The sequence below is a fragment of the Tinamus guttatus genome, unplaced genomic scaffold, assembly GCF_059628265.1.
Source record: "Tinamus guttatus ecotype Peru unplaced genomic scaffold, ASM5962826v1 Tinamus_guttatus_pri_ptg000052l, whole genome shotgun sequence".
In the NCBI taxonomy this organism is placed as follows: domain Eukaryota; kingdom Metazoa; phylum Chordata; class Aves; order Tinamiformes; family Tinamidae; genus Tinamus; species Tinamus guttatus.
The window spans coordinates 8,579,821-8,606,453 of record NW_028288586.1 but is presented as its reverse complement, the minus strand read 5'-3'; the positions used below and the strand labels follow the sequence as shown (position 1 = coordinate 8,606,453).

Below are 26,633 nucleotides of genomic sequence, written 5' to 3'. Positions count from 1 at the left end.
GAAGTCACTCAGCTGGCTCCGGAACCTAGAGTCGGTACCAGGTTTTCTCTGGGCAGCGATGCGACGCTGGCAGAACGGGTGGCAAAAGCAAGAGCCAGACAATCTTCTCTGATCACCATCACCCAGGCTCCTGGCAACTCTGAACTTCCACTACTGTCAGATGGAAAGTATTTGCCTGATAAAATTTTCAGAAATTCTCATCACTGTGATTTGCCAGTGTAACAGATTTTTTTTTGAGGAGGAGGAATGGAAATGAAATCAGATCCTGTTTTCTTCTCCAATCAAGGCAATTAAAAAAATAGAAAAAAAAATAGTACCCATAAAATATTATGACAGTCTGTGCATTTATCAAAACCTACACTCTTTTCACCTGAAAGACGCAACGGTTCAACGTGGGTGCATACAACCCCCTTAGACATACTGTAACAAGACCTTAATCTGAATGACTGAATCTAGCTCCTTGTTTTTTGCCAGAAATCTGTGTACTCATTCGTGAACCTAACAGCAACTGAATGCCTCAGCCACCAGCACGAGAATGAGAAATGCCCTTTCCACTTGGCTGTTAGAAAGCCTGTAAACTTCTAAGCAACACCAGTAATATTACCCCACACAGATGGTCCAGATTTAGAATAGCACAATCAGAAAAGATGACAAGTGACCAATCTTGTAATATGGACAGAGAATCTGTTGTCATAGAGAAAACTGAATTCAGTTCAATACTGCACTTCTCAGAAGACTGTCTGAGCATTTTTACACCATAAAATAGTAGTAGCTTAAATGAAGTCACAGAAAGAGAGCTGCATCTCTGGAGAAAAAGCTTCATAACATCCTGTTCCGCCTCTCTGCCATATGGCTTGACTCGCAGCACAATTTAATAAATGCAAGCCTATTTTATCCCTTTGGTCTCGGAATCAGGCTCTGCATCCAAAAGTTTCCATCTTGCAACAGGAAGAAAACAAATCTGTTTGGAAAACCTTTAGGAAAGAGCATGACAGTTCCCAATTTTTATTTCTCCCACTCCACTTGTCCCAGCTGACGTCAGGGGAAGCAGAACATGCCTGGGCCAAATCCCTTGCAAAGGAGCTCTTGGAGTCCCATCAAAAGTCACTCTGCAGTAATCCAGGGACAAGTCACGCTGTCAAAATATATGGTACTCCTGAGATGACTTAGCTGAACGTCCCTTCTACCAGCATCTAAGTACTGCTAAGAGACCTTGAATATTACCTTGATACAGTCATATTGAGCCTTGGTTGTAATCAAAGTACTTTATGTCAATAGAGTGCTCAGAATTACATGGCAAAATGGTTAAAATATCTCACAAGTGCTTTTGAAGCTTTACATCCATTAGCCCAGCATATATTATCAATGCTAAAAATACCACTGTCCTTCCAAAAGACATCGAGTGATGGGTTGCACTCACTTCAATTATCCCACGGGCCCAATCTTTACTTTGTTTTGTTCTGTTTCCCAGCTACAAAGAGCAAAACATGTCCTTTCGGTCTGGCTGACCTGCATCGGAGATTAAGGGGAGAAAGCAAAAAACAAAACCTATCAAATCCGTCGGAGAGGCAGCGAAAGCTGCAGCGCTCGTCGCTGAGCGCCGCGCTGGGCCGGGAGAGCCCTCGGCGCTGGGCCGGGGCACCAGCCTTTGCCCCCGCGCAGGGCGGCAGCGCCGGGCACTCGGCAAGGGCAGCGCCGGAGCAGCGCTGCTCCCGGCCGGCAGCTCGCACTCGCACGGGGTGTTTGCCTGGGAAGTCACCACCTGCCAGGAAGGTGAGGGGACACGGAGCAAGGAGCTCGCTGCAGCAGCAGGAAGGCCGGCGGCAGGAGGAGGAGGGAGCTGCGGCCCAGCGGAACAGAGCGGACAGGAGCTGCGGGGCTCTGTGCACGGCCACAGCTCCCGGCTCCCGCTGGGCCGTGTGCCAGCGCTCTGCCTTCCGTGCCCTGCATCCGCCAGCACTGCCCAACTCCAAGGCATCTTCCTGAGGGAATGTATCAATATGGAAATGAAGATTTAAACTGGACAATGGGCAAAACAGAATCATACAGGCACCACTTTCCAGCTGGCTTTCCTCTCCTATTCATGTGATAGTTTTCATGTCCTTCTGGATTTCTGCTTGTGCAAACTACTGAAATGATGCTGCTACTTTAGCTGGGCCAGCAAATTCAGCATCCATCAGTGGCCTGCAAAAACAGCCCTCTGACAAACACAAAATTGCTTTGAAAAACCTATCTAAAATCTAAGGAGATTCAAAGTACCATTTCTCCTGGAATTTTTCATTTTCTATTATTTTGTCTGCTTTCATTTATTTACTTATTACAGAAAACTGGGACCAGTAGAGTAAGGAAATTGGCATCTTTTTCTTTTCATCTATCCCAAGCAGGGCAGACATTCAAACTGGTGGTTCAGCAGAAAGAAGGTCAATGTTCTAATGGAATCAATAAACTTAAGTGTGATGAAGCAACTGCCACTTCAATTACTGTACAAATCCTAAATCATTTTGGAATCTAAGAAATGTCTTTCTGTCAACAGATTATTTGTTTAAGAAATTGTTTTAACATCAAAGTGTGATCTTGTCAACATTTTGGGGCTCAGTTATACCATACGTCTTACTCGGAGCTTCTCATTATTCCTCACTGCTATTCTTCATTGCCTCAGAATCAGTGTTTCAGGAACAGAACAAAGTAAAGACAAACTGGAGGAGCTCACAATCAAATTTACAATTAAAAGGGATTATGAAAGCATTCTCCCCCCCCTTGTACCCTCTGCTCCTCTGACAGTCCCAACAGGTACTGTGGCAGGAAATATTCCTCCCATAGAAAGTGGGAGCGTGGAGCCACGTCTGCCCCCTGGAAGGCACCAGCGCTGTCCTGGGAAGAGCTCACCATGTTAGAGAGAGCCCTGTGCTAACTGGCATCAAGCTCCCGGCACCCTCCGGACCAGGCTCCCGACTGGAGTCCCGAATTGTCTTGCACAGCAGCTAGCAATGGCACGGGCATTTTTTCCACCCTGGAAGTTTGAAGTGTGCTCCCTGGAGGACAGAAGTGCTGTCTGCCCAAGTCAGAGATCAGGAAACCCGGTGGCAGCATACAGCCTCACCTCCTCTCAGCAGCCTGCACTCAGCAGCAAAGCCGCGGTCCCTCTGCAGCGCTGCGCTGCCGCAGAAGAGCCACAGCAACCACGTGCAGAGAGGGATTAGGTACACTTTAATAGCAGGACATACACAGGGACAGGAGCTGCACAGCTGCCCGTTTAGATGGAACAGAAGCCTCTCCCCCTGGGCCCCGGCTGGATGTAGGCTGTTACACAGACCACCACAAGGCTCCCTGCGCGGCCCGGGGCAGGGGTGCGCAAGAGCAGCAGAGCCAGCACCCTCCGTAAAACATCCCTAGAGACCTGCTATAGCTCCACAGCCAACAAAATCATCTGCTTCAGTTCTGCTTCTGGTGAACTCCTCTCTCCATGCTGTACGACTGGAAAACTTCAAATTTGGAGTTGCCCTGTGCTTTGTGTTAAAGAAACACAGAGTAGGAGGCTGCATTCTCCCAGAAGTTATTCTAAATAGAAAAGAAAAAAAGTATCAAGAAGGAAATAAACGGTGGATTATATTACATGACCTGTTCAAAAATCGAAATCGTCCTCTAATAAAGCCACAGAAAAATTTGTGTCTTATAGCCATAACACAACACCATCTTTCCCCCATCAGACCACTCCCCAGCTTCCTACACAAAGCCTTGATTTTACTGCAGCTCACCGGGGCTGGGCATGATGTTAACTTAATTTTCTGTTGCTCTCAAAAGTTGTTTGGGATTCACCAGCAGAAAGGGAAGTGTGTAAATGTCAATTTTATCAAATCATGTTTGGCACTTCTTGTGTTTAACAGTGGCATCTAAATGCCTTACCCTCACATCAAAATTATACTAAGTGACACATAAGCTACTCTTCTAGAAGCATAAATTTCTTGTCAGCCACACAGGCAAAAGGACAGAGAAAAGTAAACAACATATAACCAAGGCAATGGAGGTCATTATTTTCAAATGTTTTAATGATATTCTGGGAAGAGAAATGAGAGGTTAACCTACTAAATATTTTATGTGAAACCCACATAGGTATGTATACACACACACACACATACACAACTCAGATTCTTCGCTGTCTTAAGAACTACACTTACTTTTTTACCAGCTGTGTGCCTTATTTATATAAAAAAATACCTGTAAATGTCTATAATCCATAAATGCATTATGGAGCTCCTGCAGGGTGAAGAATTAAGGATGCATAGGGAGAGAGAAAGAAAAAGTCAGCAGTGTCACGGAGGAAAAAAAGAAAAAAAAAAAAGAAGAAAGAAGAAATTATGGAAGGACAAGAGACAGCCCCACAGTGAAAACCAAGCGCAGTGGAGAGGGAGGAGGGATGGAGAAATGCTGTATGCCCATGGGGAAAACGTGCAGGCAATGGCATGCAAAATCTGAGGACACTATGCAGGCCTTGAAGTAGATGCTCCAGTTCAAAGCAGAGTTTGCAATGTGAGATGAAAAACAGACACACATAAAAACTGATATTTTTATGAGTCCTGTATTTGTACCTATTTTAAGCAACAAGAAGAATCACTCACAGCGTGGCATTTTATAATAAGGTGAACTACCCAGACACATTTTGGAAAAACAAATGCAGCAACAGAGCTTCTTGCAGAACATCCTGACAGGCATTTCTGGATACCAACCTCTTTAGGTATGATCCCACCAACAAAGGGCAGGGGGCTAGCGTGAGCTATGAGGAAGAGGGAAATTTTGGAAAAGAATTACTACAGAACTACTATTATTTGAGATCTGTTCATTGACCTGCTTTATCAGAAGATCCCACAAACAGCTGTGATGGCAAAACTAAATGAAACGCATGTGGGAGGTGAGACAGAGGTGGGGTGGCAGGGACAATCTGGAAACTACCAAACAGCCGGAGCAGCTTCAGTTCCCAGAAACATTGTAAATAACCTGGGTGTAAGCAATGAGTAAAGTCCAGGTTGAAAGTTTCGGAAAAAAATACTAACAAAATAATATAAATTTCTTAGATGGCAGAGCAGCAGGCCTCATAAAAGAAAGGCAGCAGGTATCTTCTTGGATATGGGTTTGCAAAGGAATGTGTCCTTGGTCTGGTATTATTGGATACGTGCAGGAACAGGCTATGCTTATTAAATCAGAGGATGACATCAAGTTGAAAGGGGAAACATGCAGTGAGAGGGGCAGGATTAGAATTGAGAGCGATCTTCATGGATGGGAAAAACGATCCCAAATGACTGGGTGCCGTCTGGCAAGAACAGTGACAATCAACAGGCATAAATACTGAGGCGCACACAGCAAGAAGAGGCAGCACCAAAGCACTCTCAGCTAAAGCGAGGGCCTGAGCACCAAGGAATCACGAGACGGGCCTGTCTGCCCTGTCCACGGGAGCAAGGCAGCACGAGGTGACGGAGAGAGAGGCTGCCGGGCACACGCAGACTCAGGAAAACTTCCAGTGCCGGCCGCAGCCCTGAGGGAGCGCAGTGTGTTCACGCTGCAGCCTCGCCAGCTAGCGCGGATTGACTGCAGGAGTCTGGAGGAAGGCAGGAAAAGTGAGGAGGGGTCTAGAGAAGCAAGGCCAAGCGCTAGCAAGGCGGGCGTGAGGAAGGGAGGTTATTAAATGTAAAAAGCAGAAGTCATGGGAGAGGCATAATAAAGGATTTCAGATACATTAAATCTGGATGGAAAGAGGCAGGGAATAAACTCTTCTCCGTATCTAGAGAGGACAGGGCCAGAGCAAACTGAAGCAAGGCAGTACCCCCACTGCCCAGGTTCACAGAATCACACAGAATGGTTGAGGTTGGAAGGGACCTCTAGAGATCATCTAGTCCCACCCCCCTGCTCCAGCAGGGTCACCTAGAGCACATGGCACAGGGTGGCATCCAGGCGGGTTGGGAAGATCTCCAGAGAAGGAGACTCCACAGCCTCTCTGGGCAGCCTGTTCCAGGGCTCTGTCACCCTCACAGGAAAGAAGTTCTTCCTCACATGGAGGTGGAACTACCTGTGTTTCAACTTGCACCCGTTACCCCTTGTCCTGTCACTGACCACCACCGAGAAGAGTTTGGCCCCATCCTCCCTACATTCTTCCCTATAAATGTTGCTCAGATTACTCTCCTGTACATGTTGATCAGATCAGATCCCCTCTCAAATCTCCTCTTCTCTAGGCTAAACAGGCCCAACTCGCTTAGTGTTTCCTCATAAGATAGTTCCTTTCATCCTGATGAGTTCTTCAGCTCTGCTCCCTCCCCAGTGCCACAAACCAAGCTGTACATGCTCAGAATGAAGCCAGCCCACTATCATCATGCAGAAAGAGCTGGAGATCAAATACCTACCAGACATGGCTAGGTTTTTTTATAGCTCTGTTCCCTGATGTTTACAGGACACTTTCAATAACTGTTTCTGAAGAATACAGGCCACGTCCTGTACATTGCTACTCCGAGCAAACAACTGGCCCTTTGGTAATGAAAATGGGACAGTAAAATCTTCTAGGCCCCCAATATTTCCGTGAGCTTCCCCAAGGCCCTCCCACATGAACGGGGGCACATCCTCCGTCCCGCAGGAGCCCTCGCACAGGCATCCTTGGAAACGAAGGGCATGATGGCCATTAGCCACGCTCATGAGAAGTCCATTACATAAACGCATTCTCCACACAAATAAAACCGCCCTTCAAAAGAACAGAGCGGTATCAAGATAAATACTGAGGTTTATGAGGTATACAGTTAAAAAGAGCAGGTTGCCTAACACCACAACATCTAACTATTTAACCATTTGGAGCTCACTGCTGCAACAGAGCGGTCACTGGTGCTCAGCACGTGCAGATCTCCGGCCTTCCAGAGAGCTGATTCCAACCAGCACAAAGCACGTAAGGTAAATGGGCGCTCCAAGGGGCTCAGGAATGGACCCTGTAAGCAAACAAATACAAGGGGACACTGAAAGACAAACAGAGAAAGCAGCTAAAACAGCTTTAGCAGCTGAAACGGGAACAAAGAGCATTGCCCAAATCTGCAACGAGAGCCCCATACAAGAGCCATGCATTTAAAAAGGCCTAATGTATCCAATTTGAACCCACTTCACACGACCACAGCTATCCCTCATTGTATCTTGAAGACCTCACATGGCAAAGTTTTTAGCCCAAAGAAAAATTCTGCAGCACTTCACTGAGCTGTAATTCTTCTGCTTTGGAGGAGCAGTCATATTACTTAGAAGCAGTTTAAATACTAATTATTTCTCTGCCGAACCCTGCAGTGAAACTCCTATCTAGAAAAGGCCACGTAAAAGCACTTCTAATAATTCTGCTGCTCAAAGAGCAGGACTCTTCATCTGCTTCGATGATTTTCTACCCAACAGGTACAACATTTAAGTAATGAGTATTATAAAACTTAATACAGTGCCATATATATTTTATGACTCTGTAGATTCAGATCAGAGAACATCCAGATTGTTTTTACAGAACTAATGCCAGATGCATTCCAAATTATTATATGTACAACCATTCTAATAAGAAATGTATAACTCTTACCAAATTAAAATTTAAAAATATAAATTTATATAGAATAAAAATAATAAAAATAGCAAACATTTCTTAAGGAAGGTAAAATCTCATATTGATTTTTAACATAGATGTTATTAGGAAAGAAGGTCATATATTTCAATGTAAAAGGTAGCATGGAAGGAAGCATATTTCACTGATGCAGGTATGAGCCATTAAAAGTATTTGTAAATGAAAAACCATGCACAAGGCTGTACGGCTGGTACAGGATGGCAGTTAAGAAGTGGTGTAATATAGGATGTAAAGCCACATGAAAGCTCTAGATTAGAGACTGTAAAATGAGATTCCCTTATATAAGATTAACATCAGAAAAATAGCTTTCCTGTGTAGACTGCCTCTCTCTACCTTTCTGTTTATCTATGGTAACATGATCACATAAATTACCAAAGTATCCAAACACTTCATAAACTTTGATGCTGCCCTTATAATACACCAAAAGGGTGGAACAAAACTTGTGTATGTGGAATTTAGCTACAGAAAGGTTCAAGTTACCTGCTCAAGGTCGAGCCTCTGGCAGATCAAGGAACGGGAACTGGTTTTCCTGCAGCCCAAAGTGGCACAGAGACTACTGGACCCTCCTTGTCTGCAACTTCTGCAGGAACTGCCAGCATGTGGCAGATTCTCTGTAGGGAAAGCACCACTCACCTGCAGTCTGTCTTTGCACCCATACAAACCCAAGAAGAAATGTACGCTTATAATATTGCTTCCTACTGCAGGGCTTTCCTGAGGAGAAAGACAGGTTTTCAATCAGTTTCTGAACAAAGTTATTTGAACAAAGTATCCAGTGTCCAAATATATTGACTAACATGCTGTTCAAGGTCTGTTCTTTCCATCCAATACTACTGTTTTCCTTCAATCAATCTCTCCCCCATAGCAGTGGGTTACAGTCAGGTGTAGTCATGGAGCTCAATATTGGCTGAGTACAAAAAAGAAAATTTTGCACGCTCTATTTTAACATTGCAACTTCAGCTCTTTGTGTTCTCAAGGAACAGAGGTCCAAACTTTCGCTCCTGCTCTGGAAGCGGTGCAGGCAGCGTGAGCCACCCGAGGCACGTGCGGCTCCACCGCCGGCTCCCGCGCGAGGCAGGACGGCCGCGCGGATGCGGAGCGCGGAACCGCGGGCCTGCCCAGGCTCCCTAGCGCCTTCTTCCAAATCTCGGGGAAAGTTGTTCCAGACAAAATCACTACCTCTGACGGAGCGAGCCTGTGTGTGGCACCACCTGAAAGTTTCTTTAAAGTGTCTGAAATGTCTAAAACTGTCTGGAAACAACTGAACATCCACTACTTCTATTTATTATGGTACGTCCTGGCAGGCATACACTTGGAACTTCCTAGGACTACACTTTAATATCAAATAAATACACTTCTGCATCAGTTTAGGTATGCTGAGCAAAGCCATCCCAGTTGAACTTGCCCTATACATACGGCATAAATGTAGCTTCATATGCTTCAGAATTGCCCCTCACAAGTTTCGAATGGACAGAACAGGCACAAAGTTACTCCTACCCATCCCCCTATTTCATTTAAATTTTGTCAGACTGGAAATGTTCAAAAGTTCCTTTCTGCTTTGTTGTTGCAAGAGGAGAGCCACAGATGGAGAGCGCTCCAATTAAGCACGTTGGCTAGTGCAGAACTGTCAACTCTGGAGCTGCCTTTGAGCATGATGCGTCACCAAATGTGTGTGCTAACAAAGCGTCATGGATTGAATGACTAAAGTTTCTGACATTGGCAAAGACCCTTCAAGAATGAAAAACGATACAAATTGCTTCAAGCTTTTGCTTTCTAAACTTCCTAAATATCACGCAAATAAAATCAGTCTAAACCAATTCATTTTTCCAACATCAGTTAAGATCGTTTTAAAAGTTTATCCTGGGGTGCAATTTGTTACATCACAAAACAATGACATTTGTGCCATGACAGGCTGACATTACACTGTCCCATCAACAAGTAAATGTCACAGTCTGTGACATAAACACTGCCCTATGACAACCTTTTCTTGGCCTCCATGATACCACATCCAGATACTGGACTGTGTAACACAAACAGGACCAATGACACCTTTGCGACCAATGCAGAGCAAATCTAGTCCTTTATGAGACCTAATAGGTCAGCTTAGTTTGCTTTTAACTCCATGGGACCAGAAGAGCCTCAAGCTCTACATGGACACTACAGGGACACACAAACCCTGCTCCGTATCAGGAGAGGAGCAGCCGGATGCACGGGAGTTAGGTCCTTGTGACAGCCTAAGGGAAGCAGTAACAGAACTCTACATCCAGCTGCTTAAACAAGAATAGGGAAGGGTGAATCCAAATTAGCCTACTAATGATGTTCTCTTTAGCTTGAATATTTAAACCACTACCCAAGTTACACATTATTGTGTCTTGAAAAAAAAATCATTAAAGAACAGACCTACTTTGCTGCGTATTTGTTCTTCCACCAAAAAAGTGACGGAGAAAAATGAAAACACCATGCTTTTTCCTCATACTGGATATAGGAATGATAGCTATAAAACAGTATCTCATTCCTAATAAATATTAGCTTGGATGTGGTTCAGAAGCTCCAGAAAGAAGTTGGATATACTAAAAAACACAACAACAACAACAATTCAGCTTTGTCATCAAGAATAGCCTCACGGCATTAGCAATGACAAATTCCTCTCAGTGCTTCTGAGGTTTAAATACCTCTGAATTAGTATATGGTCAAAAATGATCATCCAAGTGATCTTATCCAAAACTCACTGAAGGCTGTGGTGACTTCTGCAGACTTTGCGTTCAGTAACATGACACGGTTTGAATTTAACAGGGCCCTGCACCATTGCTGTCCCAGCTAGGGGATATTACAGTGCATCAGTGAGCTCTGAAGAATTAGACTGCAGTACAGGGAGCCTTGGAGAGCAGGAGGGCAGCGAGGACTCAAGTCTGGTTTCTCACGGTTACGCGGACCGTGTGTGCAGGAAGACTGATGCAGAGATCGATTCCCTCGTGCCAGCTGGTTTCTCTCTTTCTGCACTGATGCTAAGTTGATCAGCACATGAGTTTCCCTCAGCTGATGTGCCTTCCACACGGAGCACGCTCACCCTGGTGATGCTAAACAAAACCGACACAAAAGACACGCAGCTAAAAAGATTAAGTGAACCAACCCACAGGAAGGAAGAGACAGAGGACACAAAGAAAGAAATCAAAAAACAAACTCTGCTTGAGCTAACAAACTTGTTCTCCAAGGGAAAATTCAGTAACCTAAAGATGTCAACAGAAAATACATTGAAGAAGAGGGTAAACATAGGAAGAGAATGCAGAATTGATACTTGCGATGCAATTCAGGTGATATTAGTTGATTTCTGTTTATTTTTCCCCACTTTATAGGCTCCTGCACCTTGGCTTTTCCATTGCAACGATAACTGTGAGAAAATTGAAGTTAAGAGTCATTCCACAGAGAATGAAATTCAAATCAATGGAGCGACACCGCTCTGTACTAGCTAAGAAGCCTGATCAAGGCCTGGGCTCCCTCAGAGCCTCCGCACAGTCCACCCTATTTAAATGTGTGTATTGATAACCATCAGTCTAATATTAAAAAGGTAAAGACAGCACATTTTTATTTTAAAAAAATCACGGATCATTTGTGAAGGAGCAAGAAGATACTAAACAACATTCACCTTCAGCGTTTCTTAAAATGTGAGAAATAGGACCACGCCTTTTTAAAACTGGCCTTTAAATCACTATAAATTTAATATAAAACAGAACCGGAGAGAGAGATAAAGTTTGTTTTTTGTTTTAACAGAATCCTTGATTTTTATTGAACAAAAACCTAGCTAAATTACGCCAGGCAAACTTGGAACTAACAAGCAGCAAATCTAGTACGTATCAAAGCAACTTTCTTACACACCAGGAGATCACTTGTTCAAAGTCAAACACCAAGACATCAAAGGCATTTTTAATACTTGGAAAGGGTTAGACATTTGAATATTCTCAGGTAAACTTTCATAAATTAAAAATGAGACTTAACTTATTGATAAGAACATATACAGTATTGGTTATGTTCCAAGAGAACAATGATTTGAATACAAAATTAATTTCATCTCAAAAAGGATATACTCACTCAAGTCAAATAGTATCATTTAATTTCCCAAACTGATGAGAAATTTGCACTAAAAAGTTTTTAGTGCACTAAAAACTTGCACTAATCATGTGAATGCTGAAGTACTTTGTAATTAACACCTTGATAGGTCTACTTATTATTTAATAGGACTTGCTGGAATTGAAATACTATTAAAATCAATATAGCAAGCAATTGTTTTCCGATTTTGACATGTAGCTACACACCAAAACCCAAAATTTGAAGTCATTTAAATACGTGGAAAGGACAACATCATGAAGACAGATTCACTCCTAGAAACTTTGATCAGCTGCTCCACTTACGTATATATGCTCATCTTCTCTTTGGTTTTCATGTTTACAACAGAGGTGTATGTTTGTGCACCAGAAAATCTTTTGCAGTTAGTCCCAAGCCACAAAACACTGCGGGCCAGGAGACCTGTCTGGTGAAGCATCACAAAGTGTTCCTCCTGTTCTCGTGCTCTTCCCTAGGTATCCACAGGTCTAGCCTAGCAAAGCCACTCTTCTTCTTTCAAGCCGTTCCCAAAAGACAGCATCAATTTCATGTCAGGTAAAAGCAACCTAAATTTGTTTCTCTCCTTTCGGCCCATGAACTACAGTGACTGCCCAGCAAGTGGTATCAGTGGAGCAAGCTAGGTTAGAAGCCAAGACAGCAGCAGTTTGTTGCTTTTAACTCCCATCTTTGTAAGGCTCAGAGAAAGCCTCAGAGCTCGCGTGCGTGAGTGACGTCTTCAATGACAGCTCCACACACATTTGCTGTCTTGAATCTCCCCAGCATTTATTTTTGGAAAAAAAAAAAAGGTCATTCACTTTAATTTCTTCAGTAAGCAAATATTTAATTTCATTTAAAGATAAAAGAGTTAATTGACTGTAGATTGCAATAGTAATAATGAGGCGCCCTTGCGAAGTCATGGATTGGAAGGACATCAAATTGTGGCCATCCACTAATACCTGAACTAAATAAAGACACTAAAATCCATGGCAGCAGACATTTCAGAAGTTGTGTTTTGCTCACAATACTGCATTTATGCATTAAATCTAACACTGAATGGATTATGATGATTTTTCAATTAAAGTTGGGTAAGTAGCAGATTAATTCCAGTGATGGTTAACATATTAATTCTTACTAGGTGATATGTATGGATTATAGAATTGGATGACTGGAAATGGGATTCTGAATCTTTCATTTCTAACTATAATCATTGAAACTTACCCAGAAGTTTGCCTCTTTTCAGTGGTGGCCACCGGCAGAACTAGAGGAAACGTCCGGAAACTGAAGCATCAAAGGTTAAGGAAAAATTTCTTAACAGTGAGGGTGACAGAGCCCTGGAACAGGCTGCCCGGAGAGGTTGTGGAGTCTCCTTCTCTGGAGATCTTCAAAACCCGCTTGGACGCAGTCCCGTGCCACGTGCTCTAGGTGTCCCTGCGTGTGCAGGGGGGTTGGACTAGATGATCTCTAGAGGTCCCTTCCAACCTTAAGCATTCTGTGATTCTATGACACAGAAGCAACCCACTTCATTTATGTCCCCAACCTAAAACTAACCTAGGTGAGCTCAAGAGATCACTTTACAGCTTTAGGGTAGGGGCACGGGGTGAAACACGCTGTTCCTGAGACAGTTCCAATTTAGATGATATATTTTGGGGACAATTTTCTTTAAGCATCTGCTGTAGGTATTCTCTAGGGCTACAATAGCAGCACGAACAGCAGGTTTCCTCAAGCCCCGCTGCTACGTCAGCCCAAACCTGCAGACAGCAGCTGACCAAGTGTGAACATCTACATTCACCGAGCGGCAACTCCCAAATCTCCTGCTGACATATCGGTGTCATTACCAGCTACGTCTTTGAAGATCTTTTTTCCAGGTGGAACAGGGAAGATCATGCTATTTAAGCCCTCAGGGGTGAAAAGGGTGATTTAATGCAGAGAAAGAAATGAAGAGAGAAGAACAAAGGCGGCTCTCGGAGACAGCAAACGGAGGGAGGAGGAATAAGAACCATAGAAAAGCCGAGGGAAAAGTCGGAGAAACAAAGGGCAGACGGAGCAGTAGCCTGGAGGGGAGCAGACTTTCCCACTGACTGATAGCAATTGTGACAGTTGGGTTCAGTAAATAAATACAAGTCTGCTTGGTTGCTGCAGAAATACAAAGCTTGCAGATTTTGTGCAAACCTTCCACACACAACAGCCTGCGGATCAAAGACTAAGAACTCCTTAAATTATTTTCCGGCAGGGTCTGTGGCTGAACGTGAACGGCGGCGCTCCCATGTCAGTAGGCTTGACCATCAAGCCACCGACCCGCGTGAAACATCGCGGCCACCTGAGCCCTGCTCCCGTCAGGAACCCGATGCACTTCACAAAATACTGCCCTGCAATAACCAGGGCTGCTGGCCTTTTCTCCTAACAAGATAAAGAATCTTGAATCCTGCTTCTCCATCTTCAAGGACAGTCCCTTCAGTCAGGAACATCAGAGCCAACATGCATCCCCCATCACAGACATGGTTCAGCCAAGTTGAACTTCTACAAGCCAAGGAAGGAGTTGACATTTCCTTCAATCCTTAGGTTGTACCAGCTTGTGCCAGTTTAATAAGTGACTTTTGTGATGTTAGCTGCACTAAGCTAAATAGTTATTTTGTATGGACAATTTTCCAGCTAACAACACACTAACAACATATTATAGCCTGATACTGCACTTTCAGCCTCCCATAGCTAGTAAATCCTCTCCTCAGCCCTCAGGGGAATTTTAAAATAAACAAAAGGAACACTGGGCCCAAAGTGCTTGTACAATTAATGAAGAAAAAAAAAAGCTTTCTCTTAATGTTCTCCAGAAGCAATGAGATTCTGAAAAAAAAAAAAAAAAAAGAAGAAGAAACAGCAAGGTTCAAAGCCCTCCAAATGTAGCCCACTTTATAATATACCATCTGTTTCAGAGCTGGAGGAGGAGGAAGGAAGGAAAAGGTGATCTAGCTGGTGGCCCGTGGTGCTCCACACAGTAGCCCTGGAGAGATACTACACGAAGAAGAACATATGTATTTCATTATGACCTGGAAACATGTTCGCTGAGCTACATCTTGCAAGTTTTAAGGAGAAGTGCCTGATTCATCCGAGATGCAGAGGAAAGGATTCCTTCCACAGCTTCCTTTGCAGGAGGGGGCGAGAGCCAGCAGCTAAGTCCATGATTCACAAACTGGATTTTGCAGAGCTACAAAAATGCTCTACAGCTGATGCACAACATATGCTGCTGCTTCTCCTCTTTTACAGTGGTTTCACTCAGAGTTAAATGCTAATATCTGGAACCCGAGAAATGCAAAACATTGACAGTGGCCTGCTTGCTCCAAAAATACGGGCACCTTTGCTCCATCTACGCGCCCTCCTCCCTCCTGCATGTGCTCAGCAGCACCTCAGTGGCTGTCACATCAAAGAGAGGAAAAAATAACACTGGATTCTTTCATATTTCTTTTTCCTATCAGGCTGGGAAACTTCAAAAAGGACAGGGCCAGGTCTCAGCTGGCTCTGCCTATACCCACCCCCTCACCCAAGGGGAAGGGCAAGCTCAGGACCAGCTCCCCAAGGCTCTGCCTCCGCTCCGACGCAGCCGCGAGCACCCGTGCGTGCGCTGTGCCTGCTCTCCCTCGTCTCCCACCGGTGCTCAGGACGAGTCCCTCCCCGAAGCCGCTCTCCTGCCCACTCCGGGCAGTGTCTGCTCCTTTCGCACTCCTCTCTACGGGCAAGGAACAGGCTTCAAGCCCCTCTCAAGGCAGCTGAGACCTCCTGCCCTGCTCGCTATTATGTAGAAGGACAGCAGGCAGGGCAACAGGGGAAGCACTGGTTAAAAGCCAAATGAGTTAACAACTAAAGAAAAAGTCCTCTAAATCAAATGCTGTAGCTCTGATAAGTCGCAGGGCCTGTGCGGCACATCTGGGCCAGGGAGACGAGAGTGTCTTAATTTGTATGTCTGCTTCCTCTAACCACACAAAACACTGCAAGACCCAAGACGCTGCAGCCCTACATGTCTTAATTAAACTTGTGCTGTTTGTAAAGCAAAAATGAGAGAGGATGGGAGAGACGATGTTCCAGCCAGGAACTCAAGATACAGAGGTTTGTATCTAAGCACCATGGGCTGAGCAGAGGAGTGCTATACATACATACACACACATGTGCATATGTATATATATGTATATGTATATATGCACTCTAGCCTCCTGGCTCCTTGTGGCTCTAAGACTGGTGATCTTGTCTCCACATGCCGAGAAAGTACCTGCCGTGCTGCTGGCACCTGATGGATTTTATTTTATTACTGTTACCTCATGTTAGACCCTCACCAACCATGTATTTAAAAAAGTACACATATAAAATGTATATATATATATATATATATATACATATACGTAAAAGGGGTTTGAAAGTTCACTGAAGGGCATTCACTCATCTCTACCTCTGCTATCCTGGGTTCTACTCATGCTAAACATCCAACACAGCCCCTCACAGCATAAAAGAACTGAGAGGAGAACGTTCTGCCTTCCATAAACGGCAGGATTTAACAAGTGCTGCTGCAGATTTAGATCCCTTGGACTCACAGGCAGTTCCAATCCTCTGAAAAGAGCACGTTATAAGTGATTTTCAGTTAGCTTACACAGGAAAAATATCTTATTGAACCTCGACCCAGGAGGATTTTATGGTAACCTACCCTCCCCTGATACAATCGTGTTTTCAACGAAGAAACAACTATTTCTTCCGAATCAGTCCCAGTGCGCGTTGTGAAACACTGCCCAGAGCTCGAGGAGCGATCCCAACGCGCTCCCCAGCGCCCAGCTCCGCTCCCTTGGGCGCCCGTCCTGCGGTGACAGCTGCTGAGGGGGGCGAGCGTGGGAAGGCGCTAACCGCAAACAGGTTCCTCAGGAGCTGAGAGGAACCACTTCTCCCCACAGCGGCCGACCGGAGAGCCCGGCGAGGCGGAGGGCACCGGCCGCTGCGGCGCCCGGCGGGACAGTCACTTTGCAGCCACCGGCACTGCCGCCTGGGGGTAGGGGACAGGGCGGCCCTACGACACCTTCAGCAGCCTGGGGGGGCAAAGAAGGACCTTAGCGGGAATGGGAAATGCCTCTTCACAGACCCCAGGCTGCCATGGGCCAACACGCCGGCCAGAAACACGGACCTACAGCTCAGTAGTGACGAGGATGCTCCACCGGCTGCGGGAGCCTGGGAAGGCGCTTCCATGCCGCGCTTCCTGCAGCTCTACCTCCCGAGAAGCTCTCATCAAAGAGACAAACTTCCGAGCGCTTGCGCAAAGAATAAACATTACATCTATCTACTATATTAAATATAGCTACTTTATCCACTAGAAGAAACAATCTTACTGCACAAAACCACAGAAATCAGCTTTTTACCTAATGACCAAACTATGCTAGTGTTTTGATGACTTCCCATTCAGAAAACAAACAAACTCTATTTACTGCTCTATAGTTTTCATCCTGGAAAACTCAAGTAATAATCAGGAGGGCATCGGAGAGACTAGAGGGAAATGAACCAGAAATGAACCACAATCTCTGTACGTGCACTCCTAGGAACATTCCAAACAAGCGCACGGCGGGTCGGTGCTATTGTACCAAGGACCATTGTATCCAGATGGTGCAATTACAGAGCTAGCAATAGTGAGCTGTAGAAGAAAATTAACAGGGTAAAAAAAAAAAATGTTATTCAAAGAAATGGTAACTAGTCTGCAAGGATAGGAAAGGTACAAAGACTGGGAAAGAAGTACAATTATTTTAGCCAGTATACCAGAAAATGAGAGGGGGCGGAAAAAAGGGCATGTGTAGGTTACATTTCCGTGAAAATGCTTTTACTTACATAATCGTAAGACTATTTAAGGGTCTGCCAACACAAGTGACACGAGTCCAGGCGTCAAAAAATAAACTAAAATACACACTAAAAAGTGTCCTGATCCACACAAACATAAAAGAGACAGAGAAGTTTTCATGAGGTCCACATCTATGAGGGCCTTTCCTTCTCCAGTTCCTGGCCCACACAACGAAATGGCCAAAGGGATGATGCAAGCACAGACTGGGTTCTCCTCTTGCACGCGTTTATCCAAGGGGGCGGCTGGTTCCAGCGCGCGGAGGTGCCGTTGCCCTCACGCTGCCCGTCTCGGAGCGCTCGCCGCGGGGGCTGACACGGCGAGCAGTGCGGAGCGCGGCTCCCGCCGGAGCGGAGGACGCGGGGCCGCGCGCCCGCGACGCGCTCGCTGCCCTTCCTCTGCTGGAGGGGCTCGGCGGGCGCCCTGCTCTGGAAGAGCGAGAGACGCAAACGCACACACGCGGGGCAGGAGCTCCTGCTTAAACTCGCAGCTCGGAGGGGAAATTCCAGGCCTTGCTCCAATGGCTGTTTACGCACAAATATTCAAAGTCATTAGGAAAAAATACTTAAACAGCTGCTAGAGCAGCTCTTGGACTGAAACACAGATCCCTGCATAATCTCTGCCATGTATATTTATCCTTTAAGGATACAGTTCTCCTTCCCAGGGATATAAGTAAGTAAAACTGTAATTATGAAGTCTTTAGAGCCGCAATTGTATTTTTGCTTCGGGTTTCTGTAGCATCTACCACAACAGTCTTTGTCCCTGCCTGAAACTCCAACAACCATAATACAATAAGTAGGAAGGAAATAACTGCATCCCTCAGCAATAAATTCCATATATTTGGGTTAGGCATAACTTTAAATAACCTGCGTGTTTCATCCAAGTTAGTCACCCAGGCTCCTACAGTGAAAGGAGAGAGACCCATGTCTCAGAGGACAGTTCACTCAACCCTTCTTCCACATGTGGTAAGACTGCCAGGAGAGATGAATCCAGAGACCTTCTCTATCGCCTTCCTACCACAAAAGTCCAGGTTTAATTTTGAAGAGTATTTTTGTCACTTATTAGGGTTTTATTTTATTATTGCTGGGGCAAAGCGGTGGGGGGGTAGCCCATGGGAACCTAAACGCTGAAGGAATTATATAATCTGCAATGTAAGAGATTATCTCTCCTTATCCTAATATCCTCCGGTCCTAATTCAAACAATGCCAAAGCGTTTGGACAAACGAAGGGTTTGACATAAAGGACTTCCATAATCTGGGCAGTGGCATGTTTTCACTTGGCAAATAGATACTCACCAGACAGAGCTTCTCGTTTGAGAGGCACCTTTGCTGCTTTCCTGAAAACTTCCTCATTTTCTCCCCATCTGTTTTTCCCAACAAATCCAATAAAATTTTAGTGAAATCCAAAGGAGTGTCCTCACATCTTTCTCCAGAAATCTCCATGAGCAGGTTTCTAACCCCGCAATTTCAGTCACCCCTGTGAGATGTGACCCTTGTCGCAGAGGCCTGAACGCCTCTCTAACAATGGCCGTTAGGCCGTTTGCTTTACCGTGCACACACAACACCGCAGCAGCACCGGCAATACCCGTCTTGCCTTGCTCCTTACTGCTCCTCACTACATTTCCCTGCGATGCTTAAAGCCCCCCGCCACGTGCGCTCTCCCTGAGCGCGGCAGCAGCAGCAGCTCCTCCTCACACGGCGGCCGCCAGGAACCTGCTCCCAAGCAGACCAGGTAGTGCCAGTCAGACCAGCACACCGGGTCCAACCGGGCCTGCCCGCGGGTGCAGGGCCTGCCCGCGGGCGCAGGGCTGCACGAGCCCATCCCCGTTAACTCACCTGCCGCTCCGGGCCTGCTCCGGCACCTGGGGGTGCCCTCTCCTCTCCTCATCACACGCAGGAAGGGGCGGCAGGAGAGATCAGCAAGGAGAACGTGTGGAGCAGGGGAGAGGGAACCCTCAGCATGGCCCCCAGAATGTGGGAAACTAACCATAAAACTCATATCAAGGGAAAAAAAAAAAACTTGTCAGTAATTTCAGTCAGCTTAAAATCACTCTGCTTCTAGCGTGGGATTTTTCTGTTCCATTCAAATATGATTACCAGGTTGGGTTTCTGTTTGTTTTTTATTGCACTATCATTTCAAGGAACTTTTTAAGAAAAAAATCCTCCCCTTGGGAAACCTGCCTTTCACTCTGCGATATATCTGTCATTTATCAAAGGTCTGAGACGTCCGGATTTTTGACCTCGTGCTCCTTTTAGTTTCATAAAATGTAGTGCAGTTTCTCTTGAGAAACAGGACCAAAACCTCGCCACAAACTGACTTCTGCCCGGTTTGGGTAAATAATTACATTTTCTGCCACAGATACTGCTACAGTATTCCTGAAGTCAGTCCTCTTTATAGATTCCTGCAGCACAATTTACTGCAAACTGAACAAAACAGAAACCAATTAAATAAAATATCTGCCAGAAGAGTGTATTTAGCTATCACCGGACTTTGCAAATCATATAGGGTGAAACTGCATTACAAAGAATAATATTTTTTTTTAATTAAACAACGTATCTGAATATCAAGTACAGAAATGTCTGGACCAATTTATAAATCTGTGTGCAGCAATTTCTGTACATGTGCGATAAAATCTCCTTTCTGATAAGTTGATGTTTGAGTCTTGTACAGATTGTGTGCATGTCTCTATTTCCCATACCACAGAGCTACACGTTTATGAGAGACCATGACACCGGCTTACTGGACAGATTAGTGTCTGCATGGACATAATACTGTGACACCCAACAAAAAAAGGAAATACTGGCACCACGAAACCGCAGCCTTCAGAGCCTAGTTGGCCAATGTCCCACACGCAGCACTTTAGCAGTCTGCACACAGCATGAAGAACACCCTGTGATCCATCCAGTTGTGAATACGAGTCTCATATTTCCAATATTGCTATTTTGGCTTTGATTCTTTTTTTAATCAGCTGCTATTAATGCACAATGGGAATTTTCCAGGAGGGTTAAAAGGAATATGGTTTTACAAAAATACAAGGTGCTAACCCACCACAAAAAACTTCTGAGTGACCATGACGTCTCCTCTTCTAAACAGAATTAGGACTTTCTAAAAATGTCAGCAATAAACGACCTTTCAACTCCCCAGCTCGGAAAGGCCCGTGTATTTTCACTGAATCCGGGACCAGCAAGGGCTGCCCCACACGCCTGCCACGAGGACGCGCTCGGAGGCGCCGCTCCGCGTTCCCGGTGAAGCGAACGTCACTCACGGCCGCTGGCAGAGCGAATGCCACGCGGCACCACCCACCGGCCGAGTCCTCAGCTCGGGATGTTGCAAGGCTGGGAAGGACTTTAGTCCCACTTGCACAAACCGTGCCGGGAGGCAGCAGCGCGGAGCAGCTTTCTGGGGACACCGGGACGCTCATTGTAGGAATTCACTAAGCGGGTGCAGCCGGGTGGTTGAACCTGAGGCGGTTTTGCAAACCTGGTCTCACCCGCTGCGGTTTTAATTATGCAGCCCATTGCGAGGAGAGGTCGGGGCCAGGCTTGCTCTTTACAGAATTTATAAATAGTTAATTATCAGAATACAAAATAAAAGTAATCAGGACCCAAAGCAGGAAGTGGTTTGCACGCTGCCCTGCACGGCTCCCTCTTGACAAAACTATCTTCCCAGTTATTCAAGCTCATTTTACAACCATAGTCCCCCTTGAGCAGCCAAATCCATCATTTCCCCAAGTCACAAAACTAGCAACACTAACAGAAGATAATAAAATACACATCAGACTTCCAAAGTACAACAAAAATAAGGCTGTTGAGGAGAGGAACACTTTAATTCACAGCCCCTTCCTTTTCTGTCAGGATACCCCAAGCAACAAGAAATCCCTCTGTTCAATTAGCAGGGCACAGAAGGATTTCCAAGATGTAAATGCGTTTTTAAAGTTCCATGTGCAGACGTGGCCCTGGTGCTCTCCTCTCCACGGCGGTGCTTTCACAGAGCTACTCACACCAGCGAACATCTCTCAAAGCAGCAAGTTGCCCCTCATCTTTTATGGTTATTTGTCTCTCCGTCAGGGAGCTCCACGGAATAATCCTACCGCATATTTCCTCGTTATTTATTTTACTGGGTGAGGTGTTTAAGAGGAAACGTGGTCATCTGGAGCTCATCACTGTCAAATGTGCAGCCAGGCAGCTGTAAAGGAACCAGTTGAGCTGCTTGGTTTACAAAGTGCTGAGAGCCCCCGACGAGGTGCCGAACGGCCTCGGTGACACGGCAAGGCCTCCGAGCGCCTGCTCCCAAATCCCCATGTCCGGAACGCCGGCCACGGCGGCCTCGCGCTTGCGGCACCGGCCTCTGCTCCCGAGGCCGGAGAGGATCAGGTCCAGAATTTGAGGATGTGGGTAAGTTAGCAGGGCTGAGAACCGCTACATCGTAGCGTTACGGCTTCTAACACATAACCCAGTGTGAAAAATAAGCATAAAAAATGCAAGACTACTCTTCAACGCGGTTTGAATCAAGTACTTATTTCCAACAGTTTTAATCTCACATACACACAGGCAGCAAAATTTCCTCCAAAGGCATTGAGTCCTTCTTCCTTCCATTGGTCTTAATACATTTAATCCATTAAAAAAAAAAAAAAAAAAAAAAGCATACTCTCTTTAAAATCATTTCATCATTTTTTCCTCTGGAAGCCTTTGTTATAAATCAACTCATCCTGGAAGCATGCACTAAAATAAAGCAAACAAGGAAAGAAGGAGCAAAAAAATGCTGGCAATAATATTTTGAATCATCCCATGCAAAAAGATTGGCTGCTCAGACTGGTTGCAAAGAGCCTTTCATTACCAGATGACCAGTTCAAATCCAGTCCTGCTCGACAGTTACCATCTGATAGGAGAAAAGCTAATCAACATATGTTTAAGTAGCTCAGCAAGAGTACTTTTTATTGAATGTAAAGTCAGTAAAGAACATCTACAGGCATTTGTGATGGGAGTACTATCCTGCACTGCTAAAGTAGTAGATTAATAAGTGAGCAAACAAAAAGAAGTAAGAAGTTGCATCAAAGTCTGTACTACTTTCACTTATTCTGACAGTTCCCATTTATCTTTGCTTTTGAAAAGCATAATCCAAAGTGTACTAGTAAATGAACTGTAGCATATAAGGAAAAGAAAAAAAAAAGACATTTCAGCCATACAAGCCCTCACTGCAGCATCTGTTATTAAATCTTTGCAGAGAGGTGAGCGGAGACCACTAGGCATAAACGTGGATCAGCAAGGTCCTACTACATTCACTTTAGAGGTGAGGGTGCTTTGCATAAAAGCTGTAACTTCTCTTTTATGCCAAAACCTGAACTTACGCCAACTTTTTAATATCGAATTCTTCAAGGAAGCAGCCCTAACAGTCTGCGAGCACTGGCCACAGAAAAGAAACAGCAGCAGAGAAAAGGAGAAAGGACAGAATGAGAACAGCTGATGCTGCCGATTTGCAGCATTTTCTGTGAGAAGAAAATGGCCATCGACTCTGACTTGCTTCCTGAGCAGATCAGAAACAGCCTTTGAAAGTGTCAAGCTCCAACTCTGACACGCGAAAATATCTCATTACACAAGAGCACGAAGCGGAGCTGCAGCCTGCCCGGGGGAACCACTCGCATCCTCACCAGCAGAGCCCACGAGCTCTTGTCTCGGGTGACTCCCCAGCAAAACCGGCAAGAAACGGAGCTTGAGGAAGCACAGAAAGGGATGACAGTTCATATACTTAGGAGAACCACAGCTCGAGTTCGACGTGAGACAAGTTCAAACAAACTTGGTGCTAAATTCACAAAGTTCAAGCCCAGTAGGAGTTTAACTGAACTGCTGTAAAATCACACAGAGTTTTCCAGAAACACTAAAATCTTCCAGGAGAAAGTTGATTTTGAGCCATCACCTAACGACACTCGCCCGGGCAGCGCAAGGTGCAGTGCAATATTTACCTACGACACATGCTGTTGTGATATAACGTCTCGGCGAGGGATAAACCCAGAAGCGGCAAATCCCTGACACCATCTGTGCAAACAGGCAACCAGCAGCGGGTCAACACCCGCTGCCCGGGAAGAGGGTGAGGCTGAAAAAGTTAAATACAGACCAGGGGCTCACCCGGACAGCTTCTGACTGAAACGCACCATTGAACACCACCGAAAGGCACCTTTTAACCGGGGGAAAATAAAAGTTGCAAACAGGGATGCTATAATGTACAAACAGGAGTCGCGGCGATCGCTACGCATCGGCGGGGCTGGAAAAACCCTCCGGGAGCTGCCGACTTCCAGCAGCCGCTCGCGCCCGCCGGCTGCGGGAGCGTCGGACCCGCCCCCGGACCGGCACCGGGACCGGGACGCGGAGCGGGACCCGCACCGTCCCCCGAGGCTCCCGGCCGCGCACCCTCCTCCTCCTCCCGCTCCCCCGCAAACTTTCCCAAGTTGCGCGCGGCGGCGCCGGGACGGGGCCGCTCCTGCCGCCGGGACGCGCCCCGCGCCGCTCGCCCCGCACTCACGCTGCTGTTCTCGCCCGTCCAGTGCACCATGGCCTGGTTGTGGGACGCGTCGCCTTTGAGCACGAAGGAGGTGCTGAGCAGCGACACGCGCTCCCGGCCGCCCGCGGCCGCCGCCGGGGATGCTCTGGGCGCGCGTCTCGCCGCCGCCTCCGCGCCGCGCCGCGGATCGGCCGCGCCGCGCGAAGGGGCGCCCAGCAGCAGCAGCAGCAGCGGCAGCAGCAGCGGCGGCGGCGGCAGCAGGCGGGGAGCCCCGCGCGGGGCGGCGGGGGACACGCGCGACCCGCCGCGCGCCATGGTGCTCTCTCCGTGGCAGTGACAGGCGGCGGCGGGGAGACACCGGCGCGCGGGGCGGGCGCGGGCGCGGGGGAGGGCTGTAACCGGAGCGGGGCGCGCGGCGGGCGCGGGGCTGCGCCCAGCCGGGGCGGCGCCGCCATCTGCTGGCCCGACACGAAACGCAACGAGACGAAACGCAACGAAACGCAACGAAAGGCAACGAAACGCACCGCGCGCGCCGCTGCCTCCGCACACACACACACCCCCCGCACGGCCGGACACACGGGGCGTCTCCGTGCGCCAGGTCACACGCGGCCACGCAGCGGCTCCCGCGCACAGCTGTGCCCACACGCTCTCAGGCGAGGGGTCTCACGCACAGTCGCACACCCCGGTCACGCGGGGTCTCACGCACAGGGTCACAGGCACACGGGTCACGCAGGGTCTCTCACATACAGCAGTCATTGGCACACGGGATCTCTCACACACAGGGTCACGCGGGATCTCTCACACAAGGTCACAGACAGACACACCACATTCAGCCAGGGCCACCCCCAGCAACACACACAGGCACCGCCGCGCGCACGTGTGTGTGCAGGGCCGGACTGGCACAGTCTGACACACAGCTCTACACCCTCAGTTCACACACACACACAAAACACGTGCAGGGTGACAGCTCCAGTCAGGCCTGGCGCTACGGGGTCCCTGTGATAGGCAGCCGTAGATCCACGGGAAGCTATAGGAAGCTGCTTAAAGGAACTGAAACACAAGTTTAAAACTTACAGTATCTTTTCCCTGTAAAACACTAGCCTTATAAGAGAAAATGCACCTGGTTTGCTGCGGGCAGAAAGTTCTTTTTCCAGACAACCTCCCCAACTCTTACAAACTGGCATTAGTGACACACGGTTAAAACTAGTGACACAAGTGTTGGTGCCTCTGCAAAGGGAACAAAGGGAAAAACGCAAAGCTGAATCGCTCAGAAAACTCTGCTGTGCCCCAGGCCCGCCAGCCAGCACAAAGGGGTACCTGCCACGTACTGGGAAGCGAATAACCTTGAATCTGAAATCGTGGCCCAACTTCTGTGAAATTCTGACAATCGCTCAACATTTCTGTAATGATCTAAAAATACTCAGAAGAGGTGGAAAGGCCCGAGCGATTAAAGCCGGTGCCCACAAGCTGGTACCTCACCTAAATTAACGCAGTGAGACCCGGGCTGCTTACCCGCGCTGCATTCACCGCTGCGGCTGACGGGCACGACCGCGCAGTGCGGCCAGGAGCACGAGGGCTCTCCGGGTAAGAGATGGTAACGTGCCGGTTCCCAAGAGTCGAGCTCTTTAAAATCTTCTCTTCTCCCCTGATTTGGAGATGATCACGAGCAAGACAGATGTGCAGGCCATGTTACGAGAATCATCTGCACCATGTCTGTCCACACAACAGACATTTGCAGGATGGATAAGGAGAACTTTTACCAAAAATCATCATCGAAATCCCAGTAATTTCACTCAAAGTCCTGTAGCTAAGTCAGCTCTTGCCATGTTCTTGTTTTGTCCAAACTTGGGCCCCACATCACGGGTGAGGATGCTGTGGTGGTGGGTGCTGTACAAAAGAAGGAAGGGAAGGGTGATCCAGCCTCACAGAAACATCCGGAATACAAAGGACAACCAAAATGTCATACTTCTAGTTCAAAACATGACCAGGATAATTAATTATATGTTTTGCTATTGTGGTTATTCCAGCTGAAGCACAAATGGTAGAAGAGACCAGATTGCTCATGACTCTCTGTAGGTTCGTTAACATGAAGTATGTTGACTAAGGGGGGAAGCTAATTAACAGTGAGTGCCATTTTGCCTATAAAGCTAGGCAAGATATGGGACCACCTCCAAGAGGCCAAGAATTTTCTCAGTGATAAAACTTGTATAATTGGGACTTCTTATGGATTGCCCAAAAGTTTAGCTTAGACAAAGTTCCTAAAACAAGGATTTTTTTTCTAAATTCATATTACCTTATGTTTCCTATAAATCCTGTCTCAGTAAATACACACAGGCACACAAAATACAAATAACCTAATATCAGACCCAGTATCTGAGCTCAAGTCCCAGAACAGAAACAGAAAAAAGCTTGAAAAAGAATTAGTGCCCTGTAACTCCAAGATCATTTTCTTCCTGTTAATGGCAAAATTATTAGTGCTATACTAATTAATTGCAGAACTATTAGTGCTATACTAATAAAGTCTATCCACATTTTTATTGACTGTCAAATTATATTAAGATTAGATGAGCTTCA

At 46.5% G+C, this 26,633-nt stretch overlaps 1 protein-coding gene across 1 annotated transcript in view; it reads right to left on the bottom strand.

Annotated features, from left to right (window-relative positions):
• The window catches only part of SORCS2 (sortilin related VPS10 domain containing receptor 2), a 493,766-nt gene extending 469,392 nt beyond the window's left edge, over window positions 1–24,374 (bottom strand). The window contains 1 exon segment of the mRNA XM_088539999.1: window positions 24,081–24,374. Within this exon segment, the coding sequence (XP_088396125.1) occupies window positions 24,081–24,374 (294 nt within the window).
• Between the last annotated feature and the right edge of the window lie 2,259 nt (window positions 24,375–26,633).